This window comes from Chlorocebus sabaeus, chromosome 11 (genome assembly GCF_047675955.1).
Source record: "Chlorocebus sabaeus isolate Y175 chromosome 11, mChlSab1.0.hap1, whole genome shotgun sequence".
NCBI lineage: Eukaryota > Metazoa > Chordata > Mammalia > Primates > Cercopithecidae > Chlorocebus > Chlorocebus sabaeus.
In genome coordinates this window covers 110,004,156-110,020,714 of record NC_132914.1, presented here as the reverse complement: position 1 = coordinate 110,020,714, position 16,559 = coordinate 110,004,156, and the positions used below count along the sequence as shown (strand labels likewise).

The following is a 16,559-nucleotide window of genomic DNA, read 5'->3' as shown; positions in this document are numbered from 1 at the left end:
GAAGAAATTGGAAGAAGGAGAAAGGACTTAATTGGGGTAAGATGAGTAAGAAGCAAAACTGGGGAAGAGAAGGATGCCATGGGAGAAAGAAAGAGGGACAAAGTAAAGAGAAATTGCCGAAAAAAGGATGTGAAGTATGAGAAACAACAAAATGAGGAAAAGGGAGAAAAAAGTGTAAGGATTAGAGGAAGAAAAGAACTCAAACAAGAGAAGAGTATGAGGAAAGAAAAAATGGAAATAAGAAATGGAATAGAGACACAGAAAGGAAAGATGTTGGGAGAGGAAGACTCATAAGACTCATAAGACTCAGAGAAATGGGGTCAAAGAAAGAGCAGAGGCCAGAGGGCAATGAACAGAGAGGGAAGAAAAGAGGATGGGAAGGAAGGAAAAAAAGTCACAGAAGCAGAGGAGGAGAAAAGAAATTCCTCCAAATAGTGTGAGGTTGTTCTGTCAATGTTCACTGCTGAGCTGGCTCCTTTCATACCAACCTCCTAAGGCACCTCTTAAGCTGGCCAAGAAAGGAGGGTGATCTAGGCACCAGATGGGACCAGGGCACTCACCTCCCTCTGCTCAATGCAGATTTTGCAGAGCCACACAGAATGCAGGCGGTTGTTGGTCTCCACTCCGCACTTGGTGCAGACATTCTGTGGATGAAACACAGGCAACACACTCAGATGAGCCATGCTCATGGGAGGCACGGCAATGTCACCCCCTGCTTTCTCTTGGTGGATGTAAAGAGGAAGAACTTGCCTCCATTTCTCACACTTCCTTCCATGAGCAAGGCCAGTTAGAACAAAACTCCAATTTGAGTCTTATTTCCAGTAACAAGAACTTGAGTCATTCCCAAGCACTGGATGAAGGAATTCTCTAAGTGTCCCTGTGGGATCTGAATTTTCATCATCCACACAGGGGAAATCACTGACATACTTTTTTTCCAAAGACAAATGACCATATATCCATTTCGTGTCTTAATTTATTTCCTCTTTATTTCCAAAATGGACCTGACACAACCTAGACTATGACTAGAAGTTTAACTCCCCAAGGAGAAGAAAGTTATCTGAGAAAATGCCCCATGACTGTGTGATGGAATACTATATTTTTTATTGAATTTCCTAGAAGTTAAGACAATTAGGAAAACTTAATGGGTCATAAAATTCTCACTTTTGAGTTGACTGGCAAGTTTTTCAGAATAGATAAACTCTTCCCAAAATTTCATTCTACATGTCAAATGTGACATCAAGCTGGAGATGATGACATTATAGATGTCTCCAGCTGGGTTGTTCAACTGAACTCTTGGAGTCTGGCAGACCCCAGGACAGTTGTATCTCTGCTCCCAAGCTGTCAAGTGCAGACAGTTGAAGGAAAGGTTAGAGGGTGAACAGAGTTCAGAAAGACTCCCCTTTGAGAACAAATGCTTTGGAAGCTAAATGATTCTAACTTGGCTAAACAGAGGCTTTCTAAGTTTCTTGTATCATAACCCAGGATACGAGAAAACTGAAAGCACTCCACATACACACAAGTATAAACATGTGCTTAGCATGCTCTTTAAACTGACACATAACTTGCTAAGGTATAACCAGGATAGCTGCAGTCTCAATCATAGCTCATGTCCTGCCACAGGCTCCCTAGTTCACCCTGGATGGACCTCAGCTCTAAGAGACAGAAGGATCAGAGTGGCTTCCCAGGAGGAACCAGGATCAGGGTTACTTTGGAAGACAGTAGGGCATGGAAGCATCCCAGAAAAAAACCGTAACCTGGCAAGTGATCTTCAGGATCCAAGTTACACCCCCCAAGACCCAGTGACCCCTACAGCTGGAGCCTAGGACTTTCCCCTCTGCAGGTGCTGCACAGGGAAGAAGGGATAAGAGGATGATGGTACCTTCTTACAGTCCTCACATACTACACAGGCAGAGCCCAGCATCCCCAGCTGTTCTCCACACAGTATGCAGCGGTTCACCCCATCCCCAGCCACGTTCTTCCTCATGTTTTCCAGGCGGTCCACCAGGCGCCTGGAAGCAGAGACAAGGTAAATAAGGACCTTGTAGGACTGGGGACCACCAGCATACCCCACAGTGTCAGGTTTATGGTTTTCACCTTCTTTGAGTCACACGCTCTTGTGCATCTGATGACAGTTGTAAACTCTTCCCCAGGAAAAGACACATGCACATAAAATTCTGACACATTTTCAGAATACCAAAGACCCCCTCCCAAACCCCTCAAAGTCCCACCTGTTCTACCGACTTTGGATTAAGAACCTTATCTAGTCCTTTCTATCTCCTGTCACCTCCTCCCAGAAACTGCCTTCTGAGTGCTAGATTTATTTAGATCTATTTATCTGTCTCCATGATGTCTTCACTTGGATGTCTTCACAAGCATCTCAAACTTATGCTTTCAAACTCAACTTTTCATCTTGGCTGTTCTCCATCCCCAGCTCCAGCAAACCTGCCTCCCAGTCTTGGGAAATGTCGCCACCATCTACATACTTACTCAAACCAGAAACCTTGTGGGGGGCCTTCCTTGACCCCCTCCTCTCCTGACATTCAATGACCCAACCAAATTCTTGGGCCCCACCCCAGCCCAACTGAATTAGAAATTCTGCCCCGAAATTGTCAAGTGCAGACAGTTTAAGGAAAGGGTAGAGGGTGAACAGAACGCAGGAAGGCTCCCCTTTGAAAACGAATGCCCTGGAAGCTAAACAGCCATTCTAATTTGGCTGGATAGAGGTCCAGCAATCTGCATTTTATGAGTCCTCCAAGGTATCCTGACGCATGCTCAAGAATGGCTTTGAGAATCATTGCTCTAGTTACACTGATCTTTCAATTTCAGTTCTGTCTGCTTTAGCATCAGAGCACATTCAGTTCCTTGTACCTGGAACAAACACACACATTTGTGATCTCTCTCTGTTGCACATACACACACTTTTATATTTTCCCTGCCTAGAGTGTCCTCAATTTTTTTTTTTTTTTTTTTTGAGACAGAGTCTCACTCTGTCACCCAAGCTGGAGTGCAGTGGCATGATCTCGGCTCACTGCAACCTCTGCCTCCCGGGTTCAAGCAATTCTCCTGCCTCAGCCTCCCGAGTAGCCGGGACTACAGGCACACATGGCCATGCTGGGCTAATTTTTGTATTTTTAGTAGAGACGGGATTTCACCATGTTGGTCAGGATGGTCTTGATCTCCTGACCTCATGATCTGCCTGCCTCAGCCTCCCAAAGTGCTAGGATTACAGGCATGAGCCACCGCGCCTGGTCCAAGTGTCCTCATTCTTTAGAATAGCACTCCCTCTTGAGAGCCTCCTCAGACTACCAATTTTATCCACTCTACTAGCAACCTGGTACTTCCTCATAGCATTAGCTACCTTTGGAATTAGCTACAGGGATTATCTGCATTAAGTAATTAGCTGATTGTGAAATAATCTCTGGTTTGTTGCAGGGCTATGAGTTCCCCCGGGCCAGGCACCTTGTCTGTTCTGTTCCCTGCTGTGTGCCCAGTGCTGGATCAGTGCCTAGGCTGTAGTGAGGATTTGTATATGCTGGTTGAATCAATGAATGAATGAATAAGAGCAGCTCACTCCCCACACATGTATCTAGCAAAAGTAAGCGCCTTGAGTGTCAAGCCATGCATAATAACAGCTTACAATTCAGTGGTACTCACTATATGCTTAGCATGGCATGGAGTGCATTGCCACCCACTTCCAGGAGGGAGGTACTACCATTTATGCCATTTTGCAGGTGAAGAAAGTGGCACAGGGAAGCTAAATGACTTACCCAAGGTCACACAGCTAGGAAGCGGCAGAGCCAAAACTAGAACCCATAACTGGACTTGGTGGCTCACGCCTGTGATCCCAACACTTTGGGAGGTCAAGTTGGGTGGATCACCTGAGGCCAGGAGTTCGAGACCAGGCTGACCAACATGGTGAAACTCCATCTCTACTAAAAATACAAAAAAATTAGCTGGGTGTGGTGGTGTGCATCTGTAGTCCGAGCTACTCAAGAGGCTGAGGCAGGAGAACTGCTTGGACCCAGGAGGCGGAGGTTGTAGTGAGCCGAGATGGCGCCACTGCACTCCAGCCTGGGTGACAGAGCGAGACTCTGTCTCAAACAACAACAAAAAACCCCCTAGAACCCATGTCTCATATGCATGACCCCAGCACTTCTTAAGTTTAATGTGCACGCAGATGACACGGGGATCTCTTAAAATGCAGATTCTGAAACACCAGGTCTGAGGTGGGGCCTGAGGTGCTGCATTTCTAGAAAGCTCCCAGGTGGTGCCACATGATGCCACTGGTTTCAGACCACACACTGAATGACGACTGTGGTATCCTGTTTCCACTTCGGCGTTTTTTTGTTGGCGGGGGGTCACTTCCCACAGCTTGAAGCCATCTCCTTGCCCATCCCTCAAATAAGGACTCCTTCTAGACACACAGCCAGTGAACCCAGATAGAGCTGGACCCCACCCACCCCTCCATGGGCTGGGTCCCAGCTGTGTACATACATGGCAGGGGAGAGCTGATGGGAGGGACTGGGGCGTCACAGCACCCAGAGGGCCCCTGGTAGCCCTGCCTGGCAGGCACCTAATGCTGACTCTCCCCATGGCCCTCGTTGCTCTTGCCACACCCTCAAAGTGCTCCGAGTTACAATGCTATAAATAGCAGCTTCTCCCTTTGTGTTCCATTCGAGAGAGGTGCTGCCCTGCCCAATGAGGCAAAGGCAGCCTGCAGGCTCTGGAGCCTCCGCTGTGACCCAGATTGCACAGAACCACTTGAGGAGGCACGATGCGCAGAGCTGAAGACAGCATACTCTTCTCGATTCTTCCTCATTTTCCCCCCAGCCACCCCATCTTCCCTAAAAGTTATTTCTATAGGATGATGGGAGCGGGCAGGAACCAGGAACAAGCTCCCAGTCCACAGTCTCAGAACTCCTGTAATAACAGTAGCTGGTGTTTACTGAGCACTTACTATGGGCCAGGCACAGACTTTTATTTAAATTTTATTTTCTCATTTTATTTATGTAGTGTTACTATTATTTTTAGAGATAGGGCCTTGCTGTGTCACCCAGGCCAGAGTGCAATGGTGTGATCACAGCTCACTGCAGCACTAACCTCCTGACTTCAAGTAGTCCTCCTGCCTCAGTCTCCCAAGTAGCTGAGCTGGGACTACAGGCATGCACCACCATGCCTGGCTAATTTTTTTTTTTTTTTTGAGTGAGTCTCACTCTGTGGCCCAGGCTGGAGTGCAGGGGTATGATCTCGCATGCCTGGCTAATTAAAAAATTTTTTTGTAGAGATGGGGTCTCACTATGTTGCTTAGGCTGGTCTCAAACTCATGGCCTCAAATGATCCTCTTGCCTTAGCTTCCCAAAGCATTGGGATTACAGATGTGAGCCCTCCACAGGGATTTTCTTAATGACTCCTCCCAGTCACACTAGAAGCTGAGGATTACTTTTGTTTCCATTTACTACATGAGAAAACTGAGACACAGAAAGGTTAAGTGGTTTATGCCAGTTACACAGCTAAGAAGTGGTGAAAGCTGGGACTCAGACCCAGGCAGTCGGCTCCCAAGTCCCTGTTCTTAGCTGCTACACCATGCTGCTGTGCACACAGCCATGTGCCATGTAGAGCCATGGGGATCGCCTTGAACAGGCCAACCTCCACCCTGCTCGATTTCCCTGCCTTTCCCTCACCAAAGGCCCCTCAATCATTAGTAAGCACCAAGCTGCACATATGCAGTTACCCTGGCTGGTTCCAGCCCATCCACCTCTCACTGCCCGAGGTTGGGACAAGCCAACCAATGCTCCATCACTGTGTTTCTCCAAAGAACCCTCAACATGCGGCTGACAGATCTTGATTTTAGCCTGGGCTTTTGCCTCTCTGGACTTGTTTCCTCATCTGGAAAATAGGAGGCATTGGGTTGCATAGGTGGTTGTCAAACTGTGCTTCATGGTACCCCGAGGGTTTCATAGAGCCAGTTCAGGGGCCAACCTCTGTGGCAGCATGGTGGGAGAGAATTTGAGGGGTTACCACACCTCATTCCATACAGAGCATGTCTGCATTGATCTCTTTTGTTTGTTTGGGCTGTTGAATTAGATTTCCTTTAGAAAGTTGGTTCCAGGGTTTTAAAAAAACAGTTTGAAGTTGACTAGAGCTGTTAAATGTCAGGATGCCTTTCAATGCCATAGAATTATAAAATTTTACGAGACAATGAAGTGGGCTCATGGAGGCAGGGGATGGCAGTTGCATGGAGACATTTTTCTTATACACAGTTGCTCCCAACTATTTTCACCTTCATCAGCTGCCTTAGTCGGAAAATGGATTGTGTTCTTCTCACTCTACCATTGGGGTCTCAGAGCACAGAGAGAGTGGGCCGCTAGCCTGGGTCACTCAGCCACAGCTAGAATCTGGTTCTCTGCTTCAGTCAATCATCTTTGCTTTCCATGAATCCCCACAGCCTCCTGCCTCAAGTCAAGCTTTGCCAAAGCAGCTCAGGAAGAGGGCGTGGGACAAATCCAATTCTAAACCGCATTGTGCTTTAAGGAAACTTAAAAGGGTTTTCTGCCTCTTCCTGGAAAATGAAGGCTGTAGACTTGCCTGTCACTTGCAAACCCACACTGCAGCCTCCCCACCTAGTGCCTGTTCCTTTCACCATTAACTCCTGGATGCCAAAAGGCCTGATGAACACACGTTATTCAGGGAGTGTCTCATTATCTCCTATCAGCAGCAGCAAATGGCACAGAAATGCAACAGAACTAAGATTATTACTCAAATGTCTCAGCTGAGGGACCCTCATTATTCATGAATTTAGTACAGACCAATAAAGAGGATGCATGTGAGGTGGGAACACGCAAATCCTCCTTCTCCCTCAGAAGATCAGGAATGATCAGGGAGCTTCCTGCAGCCTGCCTGTTAGGGCACCCTGCTGCCTCAAATGCTGCAGCCACAAAATGGAAGACCCCAACAGCCTAAGACTTTAAACTAGGGAATAAAACTTTGCAAGAAGCCAAGTCAAAATTGGGTCATGGTGGACCATGTGTCACAAGTGGGTCTTTATCCTAGTGATAAAACATTTCAGCATCTTCACCCCAGAAGTAAGATGTTTTTACCAGTCTTGGCAGGGAAGCCCTAGATGTGTAAGGGAGACGCTCTCTACCCTCACTGCATGTCAATCAGCCAGTGTTAAGAAAAACACCAGCGCCCGGCCCTGACTCTAAACCTTCTCAGCTATGGATCTAATTCTGCCTGGATATCAGTATTTAAGCATGAAGTCCTGTTGAGAGCCACTGTGTGGGGGAAATATTACCAAAATGTATGGTATATCTAGATCATCTGGGGAGAATGTTCAATATTCAGAGAATAATTCTATGGGGTTGCGGGAGGCCTAGCAACCTGCATTTTAAAGCGGCTCCCTGTTTGAGTCTGCTGGTGAATTCCTGGCTACACTTTAAGAAATACGAAAGGAGGTGGTGAGGCACATCCCATGGAAATACATTCTTCTTGCTGTGTTAAGTGGGAAAAAAACAAAAACCCAGAGTGCAGGATTGTGAACAGGGTGTGAGTTTGGGTTTGAAACGTGCTCACCTGAACATCTCCATTGTGTGCACCCAAATATGTATATATACATCATGAAGGAAACACATCAAGATATTCACAGCGATTATCACCAGGTAATGAGGGATTATGGATAATTTTCACTTCCCTCTTTAATGCACCCAACTCACTGGACTCCTCCTCTATACTCTCTTGACTTTCTTAAAATGAGCATGTATTACTTTTACATCGGAGAAGAAAGTGCATTTTTGAAGATGGAGATCATGTGGCCAATGGTTAAAAGACATGGGTTTGAATCCTACCTCTTTTCCAGTCAATGACCTTGAGAAAACCTCTTCTAATAAGAGAGGTTAGAAGAGCTGCAGCTCAAGTTTCCTCTCATGTGCAGCATTCTGAATTCTCAGATCCTGAGAGAGAAACACTGAGATTTCTCCTTCTTTTTTTTTTTGAAATGGAAGGACCCTTGATGACTAAGAGTAGACCTTGTCTGCATTGGCTGCCTGGTGTTATTTGCCTGCCTGGTTTTGTTTACCTATCTAATGTCTCCATCCCTTTCTCTCACATGAAGTGCCCAATTAGCTGAACCCTGTAAGTGGCTGACACCCACTACTATGTCTCTACATGCCTGATTAACTTTATGATGACTACTCACACCTGGCATCCTGAGAACATCCATCACCAGGCTAGGTGCTTAAGGTGAGCTGTTGGTTACTCAGTGAAGTCGGGCGGGCACATCCCAATTCCCAGGATGCTCTCAGAGGCACCAGGAGTATGTAGGAGTATGTCCCCTCCTCTGGGCACCAATGGATGGACTCTGGAGGTGGTGGGAAGCAGGTTCCCAACTTGGTCTGGCCTTGCTATCCCAATGGAGGCAGACGGGCTATTCATTCACTTGACAAACATTTATAGAGCACCTACTATGTGCCTAGTAGACAGTGAGGATGTAACGGTAGCAAAACAACAAGATCACTGCCCTCATGGAGCTGGTGTTCAAGTGAGAGATCGGACATTGTTTAAAAAATCATGTGGCCGGGTGCAGTGACTCACGCCTGTAATCCCAGTACTTTGGGAGGCCGAGGCGGGTGTATCCCGTCAGGAGATCGAGACCATCCTGGCTAACATGGTGAAACCCTGTCTCTACTAAAGATACAAAAAAAAAAGAAAATTAGCCAGGCGTGGTGGCAGGTGCCTCTACTCCCAGCTACTTGGGAGGCTGAGGCAGGAGAATGGCATGAACCCGGGAGGCAGGGCTTACAGTGAGCCAAGACTGCGCCACTGCACTCCAGCCTGGACGACAGAGCAAGACTCCGTCTCAAAAAAAAAAAAAAAAAATCACGTAAATTGCCATAACCATCATAAGTCCCCTGAAGGACAAGTATGAGCAGCTTTGAGAACTCACAAGAGAGAGACAGGAACAGTCAGGACGGGTCCTCAGAGAAACCAAGGAATAGCATATGCGAAGGAAGTGAGAGGTGCTCAGCATGGCTGGGAGGCTGAATGGTGGGAGATGAGGCTGGAGAGATGGCAGGGACCACTCCATGCAGGGTCTTTTATTGAAGAGTGATGGGACAGCATGTAAGGGCTTTCAGTGGAGGAGACTCAACCTCCCACCCCGCCTTTTTTTTTTTTTTTTTTTTTTTTTGAGACAGGGTCTGGCTCTGTCACCCGGGCTGGAGTGCAGTGGCTTGATCATAGCTCACTGCAGCCTCAAACTCCTGGGCTCAAGCAATCTTCCCACCTCAGCCTTTCAAGTAGCTGTGACTATAGGTGTGTGCCACTATGTCCGGCTATTATTTTTTATTTTTTATAGAGATGAGGTCTCAATATATTGCTTAGGCTTGTCTTGAATTCCCGGGCTCAATCAAGCAATCTTCCCACCAAAGTGCTGGGATTACAGGTATTAGATACCATGCCCAGCCCCATTTAGAGACAACACTTGAACAAATGAATGGAGCCCTTGGGAGGCTTGGTGCAGTGAGGGTTTCAGATGCTGCAGCTGTTCCAGGTAGAATGAAGCAGGCAGGTTTCTGGTCTTTCTCCACACATGGAGCTGAGCAGGTCCTTTGAAACTACAAGGTTGGTCCAAATGGGTCTAACTCAATGGTGGTAAAAGAGCATATCAGAAGGAGGGCCACAAAATGTCACTGCATGCCAGCAGGTTTCAAGGAATCACTCGCTGTATTAGCTTTCTGTGGCTGCTGGAACGAACTATCACAACTGAGGGGCTTAGACCATATACATTTATCTTAGCAGCTCTAGAGGTCAAGGCTAAAGTCGAGGCATTGACAGGGCTTCATTCCTTCTGGAGGCTCTAGGAGAGCATCTGTTCCCAGGCCTTTTCCAGTTTCTAGAAGTCAGCTGCATTCTTTGGCTCATGGCCCCTTCCTCCATTTTCAAAACCAGCAGTAGGGCATCTTTTAATCTCTCCGTGACTCTGATCTTCCTGTTCCCTCTCACAGGAAACCCTTGTGATGACATGGGGTCCACCTGGATAATCCAGGATACTCTCCCCATCTCAAGATTCACAACTATCACATCTGCAAAGACCCTTTTGCCACTGGAGGTAGCATACGCACAAGCTCCAGGGATTGGAATGTGGACATTTTGGGGGAGGCCATTGTTTTGCCTACCACACCCACATTTTTGCCCCATCAAGTCACCCAGAGCCTGATTTGGGTCTGAATCCAACTTTAGCCCTCCTCTGCAGAACAATTCCTCCCTGACTGGCTGTGGATGTCAGACAAGTCAAGCTTCTGACTCTGTGAGGTTCCAATCGCTTTCTTCAGGTATTTACATGCAGCCCCAAGAAAGCATAGACTCCCTATACACAGGCACGCCAACACAGACACAGACACACACACACCCCTGCAGACGTGCACACTTTCAGTTACGATGCAGGGGTTGGGGTGCCAATTCTGGAGTGAGCTTGCCTGGCCCCATATCTGGACTTCGCCACTTCCTAGCTCTGTGACCCCAGGAAAGCTACTTAACCTTTCTGAGCTTCAATTTCTTTATCTGTAAATTAGGGAAAACAAAGCCCTTACCTCTTAGGATTGTTGCAAAGGTAAAATGAGATAGTTTTTTTTAGTTTATAAAATGCCCGGAACATGGTAACGATTCAGTAATGGTTGCTGCTAATTATTTATTCTGGAAATTTGTGGGTTTTATATATCCCTGTACTCACTTTTTTTCTGGGTATCCAGGATGCTATCATCTGCCTGTGAAATCTGTCTTTCTAAAGCGTTTAAAGGGGCTGCGTTGATTAGAAATTTATAGGACTCAAGTGCCTATCTCTAAACACACACACACACACACACACACACACACAGATGACACATGCACCCACACATATACACCTACAGGCACGCCTGCAGAGGCACGTGTACATACGGCTATGAGTGCGCATGCACATACACACACACACGCACATGTATTAGAACCTACATGCAAGAATACACTTTTACATGCATGTCTGTACACACTGTGCTCTTACAGAGAGATCAGATCCAATCAGCTGCCTTCTTCGAGTAAGGTCATAAGCCCAGGACCGACCTCTGCTTATTTCTGATGCTCAACCTCCCACAAAAAGCCCCAAACTGACCTCAGAAACATTCAAGGAACTACTTTTGAGCTTTCCTGTACTGCTGCAACATCTTGATGAATGTTGAGGAAAAGGTTAATGGATGTACAATTGTGCCAGAAAGTAGGCTTCATGTGGTGTGCAGCAGAGCCTGGGAAAGACACCCTGCTTTCCCCAGTGTGATGGGTCTATGTGCCAATCTCTGAATCAGCAGAGGAAATGGCTAAAAGCTGGGGTTCCACCAACTCATGGGACAGAGCCAGAGCAGCTGCCTTTAGAAGCAGTGGTTGACCACGATTTCACCATTCAGAAAAACGCAGCAAAGTGGGAGAATGGGTACGATGTCATGTTGTCCTTCTCTGTCTCTCTCTGATCTTTGCCTCTTTCTCTGTCTCTGTCTCTGTATCTGTCTCTGTCTCTCTCTCTCTCACACACACACAGACACACACACCACACACACATACCACACACCACACCATCAATTCCAGAATCCCTGCTCGCTCTTCACCTCACCCTAATTGCCAAGTAGGGGGATATTACTGTTGAGTTTATTAAAGTTGGCACTTTCTGAAGTCAAAATTGGACCATCTGCTGTGAATGGGGAAATGGCTGCTCTGATGGGGGCTGGCCTGAGGCTCTAATGCCAGGGTCTCTCAGGAACCTGTCCTTAAATGACTGAGCTGCTCCATCAGGAAGCCACATGCCGGCATGCAGGGCATGTGCATTTCAGACTCATTAATTCTCCCTGTTGTTTGTTACTGTCACCACCTGGGGAGCCCTAGATCTCAGTCTCCTTGAGGGATTGGTGAATGGGATTCCTGCCTGGGCCTCGGCACTTTGGGGAAAGAGGTCACCTCGGTTCAGAGTTGGAGACGAGGGAGCCAAGAAAGACCACTGGAGGGCTCAGCTGGGCTAGTGCAGTCCATGCTGGGCAAGGTGCTGTGTCATGACACACCCAGGAACAGCAATAGTTGTGGTTGCTGTTTCCGAGTGTTTACTGTGCCAGGTGCTGTGCTAAGTACTCTGTATGCATTGTTTTCCTTAAGCCATCAACAATCTGGGAGAGAAGCTCTATTATTCACTCCCATTTTACAGATGGGGAAACTAAGGCACACAGAGGGGAACTCACTTGCCCAAGTGTACACAGCTCAAGAGTGGAAGAACTGGATCTGGAAGTTAGGTCCAGCTGCCCAGATGCTAGAACGACATCTTTGTTTCATGTCAGTGCTTTGGTTGGGGTTCTTTCTGACCCCTCTCCCTGCTCTTTCCTGTCATGAAAAATAGAGTTGGGAAAATGTGGTGCTGAGGCCTGAAGGGGCCAAGGGTCACTGTGGTAAACAGGAATGAACTGTTCAACTGAATGAAGAAACATATGAAATGATCAATTAACTTCGATAAATGTTTGAGATATCCTATAATTACTTCTCTGAATCCCCAAAATCGTCCATCAATTGCCTTTCCCACCTGTACTCCCCAAAAGCAATAGGATAAAGTGGAAAGACAAATTCAAGTTCAAAGTCTGGTTTGGCCACATAAAGGCTGTGTGCCTCTGGGCAAGTGGCTTAACTTCCCTGAGCTTTGGTTTACTCAGCTGTAAAGCAGAGATGATTGTCTCTCAGCGAGGACATTATGAGGATTAAAGGAAATATATGATATTTGAAAGTTCCTAGCACAGGGCTTGGAGATAAATGTTTGTTTCTCTATGGAATAGCAGAATAGGAGCCCAATCCTGGAGCCAGCCAGCCTGGATTTATAATCCCAGTCCCCCCACTTATTAACTGTGTGACTCTGGGCAATCTGCTAAACCTCTCTGTTCTTCAGTTTCCTCGTCTGTGAAATGGGAATGATTGTAATATATTCTATTGCATAGGATTCCTGTGAAGATTACATAAATGAATCTACATAAAGCTCTGAGCACAGTGCTGGCACATGATGCCAATAAAAGCGGTTTCTTATGATTATTTTGCTAGAAGTTGAGTATGATTGCAAGAAAATCACAGTCCGTTTCATCTCCCATTCCTTCTCCACCAACAAAAGGACTAGAGCAGTGGTTCTCAACAGGGGGTGACTTTGCCCCTTGGGGGCATTGAGCAGTGTCTGGAGACATTTTTAGTTGTTGCAACTGGGTAGGGAGTTAAACCAGGCATCTTAGTGGGTAGAGACCAGAGATGCTGCTGAACAGTCTACAATGCAAAAAACAGCCCCCACAAAGAGAATTATCTGTCCCCAAACATAAATAGTACTGAACCTGGGAAGCCCTGGGATAGAGGGATTTGAAGACTACCCCGTCCAACTTCCCATTTTACAGATGAGGTCAGGGAGGCCATGAGGGAGGCCGTAAGGGTAAAGTGGTTTGATAAGCATCTTAGTTGGGTTTATGGTTCACTGAGTATACATTATTCATTCAACATGTATTTGTTCTCTCTTTTATGGCAGGCATCGAGCTAATTAAGGAATCCAGAAAACTTCTATTTTGATCTTTTTTTTTTTTTTAGACAGTCTTGCTCTGTTGCCCAGGCTGGAGTGTAGTGGTATGATCTAGGTGGCTCACTGAGACCTCTGCCTCCCAGGTTCAAGCAATTCTGCTGCCTCAGCCTCCCAAGTAAAAAAATCTTTGCTTTTGTATGAAAAAAGAAAAATTCCCCAAATGTCTTGATTGGGTTAAGTTACTTTCCTTAATGTGTTGCACGTCTTTTCTTTCTTTCTTTCTTTCTTTCTTTCTTTCTTTCTTTCTTTCTTTCTTTCTTTCTTTCTTTCTTTCTTTCTTTCCTTCTTTCTTTCTTTCTTTCCTTTCTTTTTTTCTTTTTTCTTTTTTGAGACAGAGTCTCTCTCTGTCACCCAGGCTGGAGTGCACTGTCACGATCTCGGCTCATTGCCACCTCTGCCTCCTGAGTTAAATGATTCTTGTGCCTCAGCCTCCCGGGTAGCTGGAATTACAGGCATGTGCCACCACACTCAGCTAATTTTTGTATTTTTAGTAGAGATGGGATTTCACCATGTTGGCCAGACTGGTCTCAAACTCCTGGCCTCAATTGATCCCCCCGCCTCAGCCTCCCAAAGTGCTGGGATTACAGGCATGAGCTACTATGCCCAACCGTATTTTCATCTTATACAAACAGATTCTATAACATGTTAGGGCTAGCTGGACATTGGAAAAAGCACTGGTCCGATCCCTGAGAAAACTGAGGTACTACTCAATAATTCCCAACACTGGGGGGTTCAGAGTCCCCCCAGACTTGATGAAATCTATGTTTCTTGAGAAAAAAATGCACATAGACACATACATAAATATGTTGATATTATCAGAATGCCCACAAGTCCCTGATCCCATCCATAGAATGTTTAAGACTTTAGGTTTAAATGTGGGAGAGGAGTCCTCCTTTAGAAAGAGGAGAGTATGACCTGGCTTATGGTCGGCTTGTCAAGCCATAGGACAGATGTCTGCCTAATTAGACGTAGCAAGTTCCAGGCATCATTATTCACTTCTCCCTCTGTCTATATTTTGGAAAAAATATGTGCCAAAAACACAGGGGAAGGTGGAATCAAGATGGGAAGGTGATAGGGGTGTGACAGATCCTGTCAACAAGAAGTCTCTCTGACTTCCTCCTCCATCACGGCGTGTGGATGCCAAGGTTAATGACAAATCCTAATTACTTTTTTGGGTCCATCTGTTTAAGGAAGCTGACCTCGAATGGAATCCACCCAGCTGCCAGTCCCTTCACAGGCAAGTATGTGAGCAAATGCCTTTGAGAGGCTCTGGACAGACAGAAACAGAATAAGGATAAAGAGGGCCTTACCAATGCCAGGGAGAGAGGTGGAAATGCAAACCAATTTTGGAGGCAAACGTCTAATTCCAAACTTAATACATTCTAAAAGTCCTGTGAGTAACCTAGGTGTGGCTTTGCAACTCACAACGGGGCCCTTTTATGCTCAGGAGAAGTACTCAGCAGCCACGTGTGTCTAGCCTGGCACCTCTGACCACTGCTGATAGGATGAGGGGCGGGCATCTAGGGCGAGCTAGGTCAATCAGAGTTCCTTCTCTGGGAATTTGGGATTGAGACTAAGAAGAGCTATAAAAACTGGGAGGCTCTAGCTAGCATGGTTATATTTTCTAATATGTGGGATGAGAAGTAGGCCTTTCATGAGGCTAGGCTGTGTTCTTGTCCTCAGATCCCTGGAGAGATGTATGAACCCTTATATTAAATTTCTCTTTCTGCATAATGGGATAAAGATAGCCACCAGTAATGCCTTCCTCCTCTGCATGCACATGACAGTTATCATATAAGGAGATAGGATCTATTTCCTGTCCTCAATAGAAAGTGATACCTGCCAGTTCCAGACCTCACTGTTAAGAGACCCGGCAACACCTATCTTTGTTCCCTTGGGATCCAACTGCCATGTAAAGGATCTCAGGCCAGACTAATGAATAAGAAAGGATGAAATGCAAAGAGAGGGGCTACCTGAAGAGCACCAAGGTACAGACATGGGAGTAAAGCTTTCTTGTACCTTCCAGCCTGGCTGAACCACCAGCTGAATGCAGCTGAGTGAGCAAACCCAGCCCATGTCCCCTGGAACAGAAAACCTGCCCAGCAGAGCTCTATCTGAATCCTTAACCCATAAAATCATGAAAAATAATACACTGTTTTGCTCTAAGCCACAAAGTTTTGGGTGGTTTGTTATGTTGCAATAGATGACTGAAACAACCTAGCTGGAATTAGTTTCCTTTCTTGTAAGCAAAGTGTCCTAACTAATATAGAAAGTCTGTAGCAGTCGGGCATGCAAAATAAACTCTGAAATCCCACTTGGCACTTATATAAGAAATGTGGGGGCAAAATGAGGTTGGTTAATGAGTTTCTCTTCTGGCCATCCTCTCTCCCTCCTGGGATGCTGAAGAGAACAGAGCTGGGTTGTGAGCTAAGTGGTGAGTGAAGATTTAGATTCCTCCTGGCAGAAGCACATGAGCTCCATGGAATGAAGCGGCTCTGGGTTGCTATGCATGGCCTGGGGTTCCCTGGGGCAGCTAACTCTTGCAAAACTGCCCCAGGGAGGCAATGCTTCCTGGGAAGCCTGAGGGCATTTCTCTCCTGGAACTCTCAGAACCACAGCAGCATGCATACTAGCCCTGGCAGCTTTGGAAGGTACGGACAGGTTAATAAGAGCTGGAAATAATCATTGGGCCAGCACAGAAAGGGTTTCAGCTTCCAGTTCTCAAAATGTCCCCTCCAAACCTGAGTAATTAAAATTTCCATGCTCTGCAGAGCCTAGGAATTTGGGAACACATCTTCAGGAAAAACATCTGAGACATTTAAGAGCATAGTTCCGAGAGTCAGCCAAATAGGGATGTGTACCTTGCCTGCATATAACCTTGGGCAAATAACCTAAGTTGGCTGAGCTTCAGTTTCCTCACCTGCAAAATGGGGATAATAATAGCTTACTT

General features: G+C 46.3%; 1 protein-coding gene across 3 annotated transcripts in view; it reads right to left on the bottom strand.

Annotated features, from left to right (window-relative positions):
• RPH3A (rabphilin 3A) overlaps positions 1 to 16,559 on the bottom strand; it is a 192,991-nt gene that overhangs the window by 34,819 nt on the left and 141,613 nt on the right. For all 3 annotated transcript variants that reach the window (XM_073021124.1, XM_073021122.1, XM_073021123.1), the window contains 2 exons: positions 1,880 to 2,009; positions 561 to 644 (listed from right to left, as the gene is read on the bottom strand). In XM_073021124.1, the coding sequence (XP_072877225.1) occupies positions 561 to 644; positions 1,880 to 2,009 (214 nt within the window). The remainder of the gene's footprint in view (positions 1 to 560; positions 645 to 1,879; positions 2,010 to 16,559) is intronic.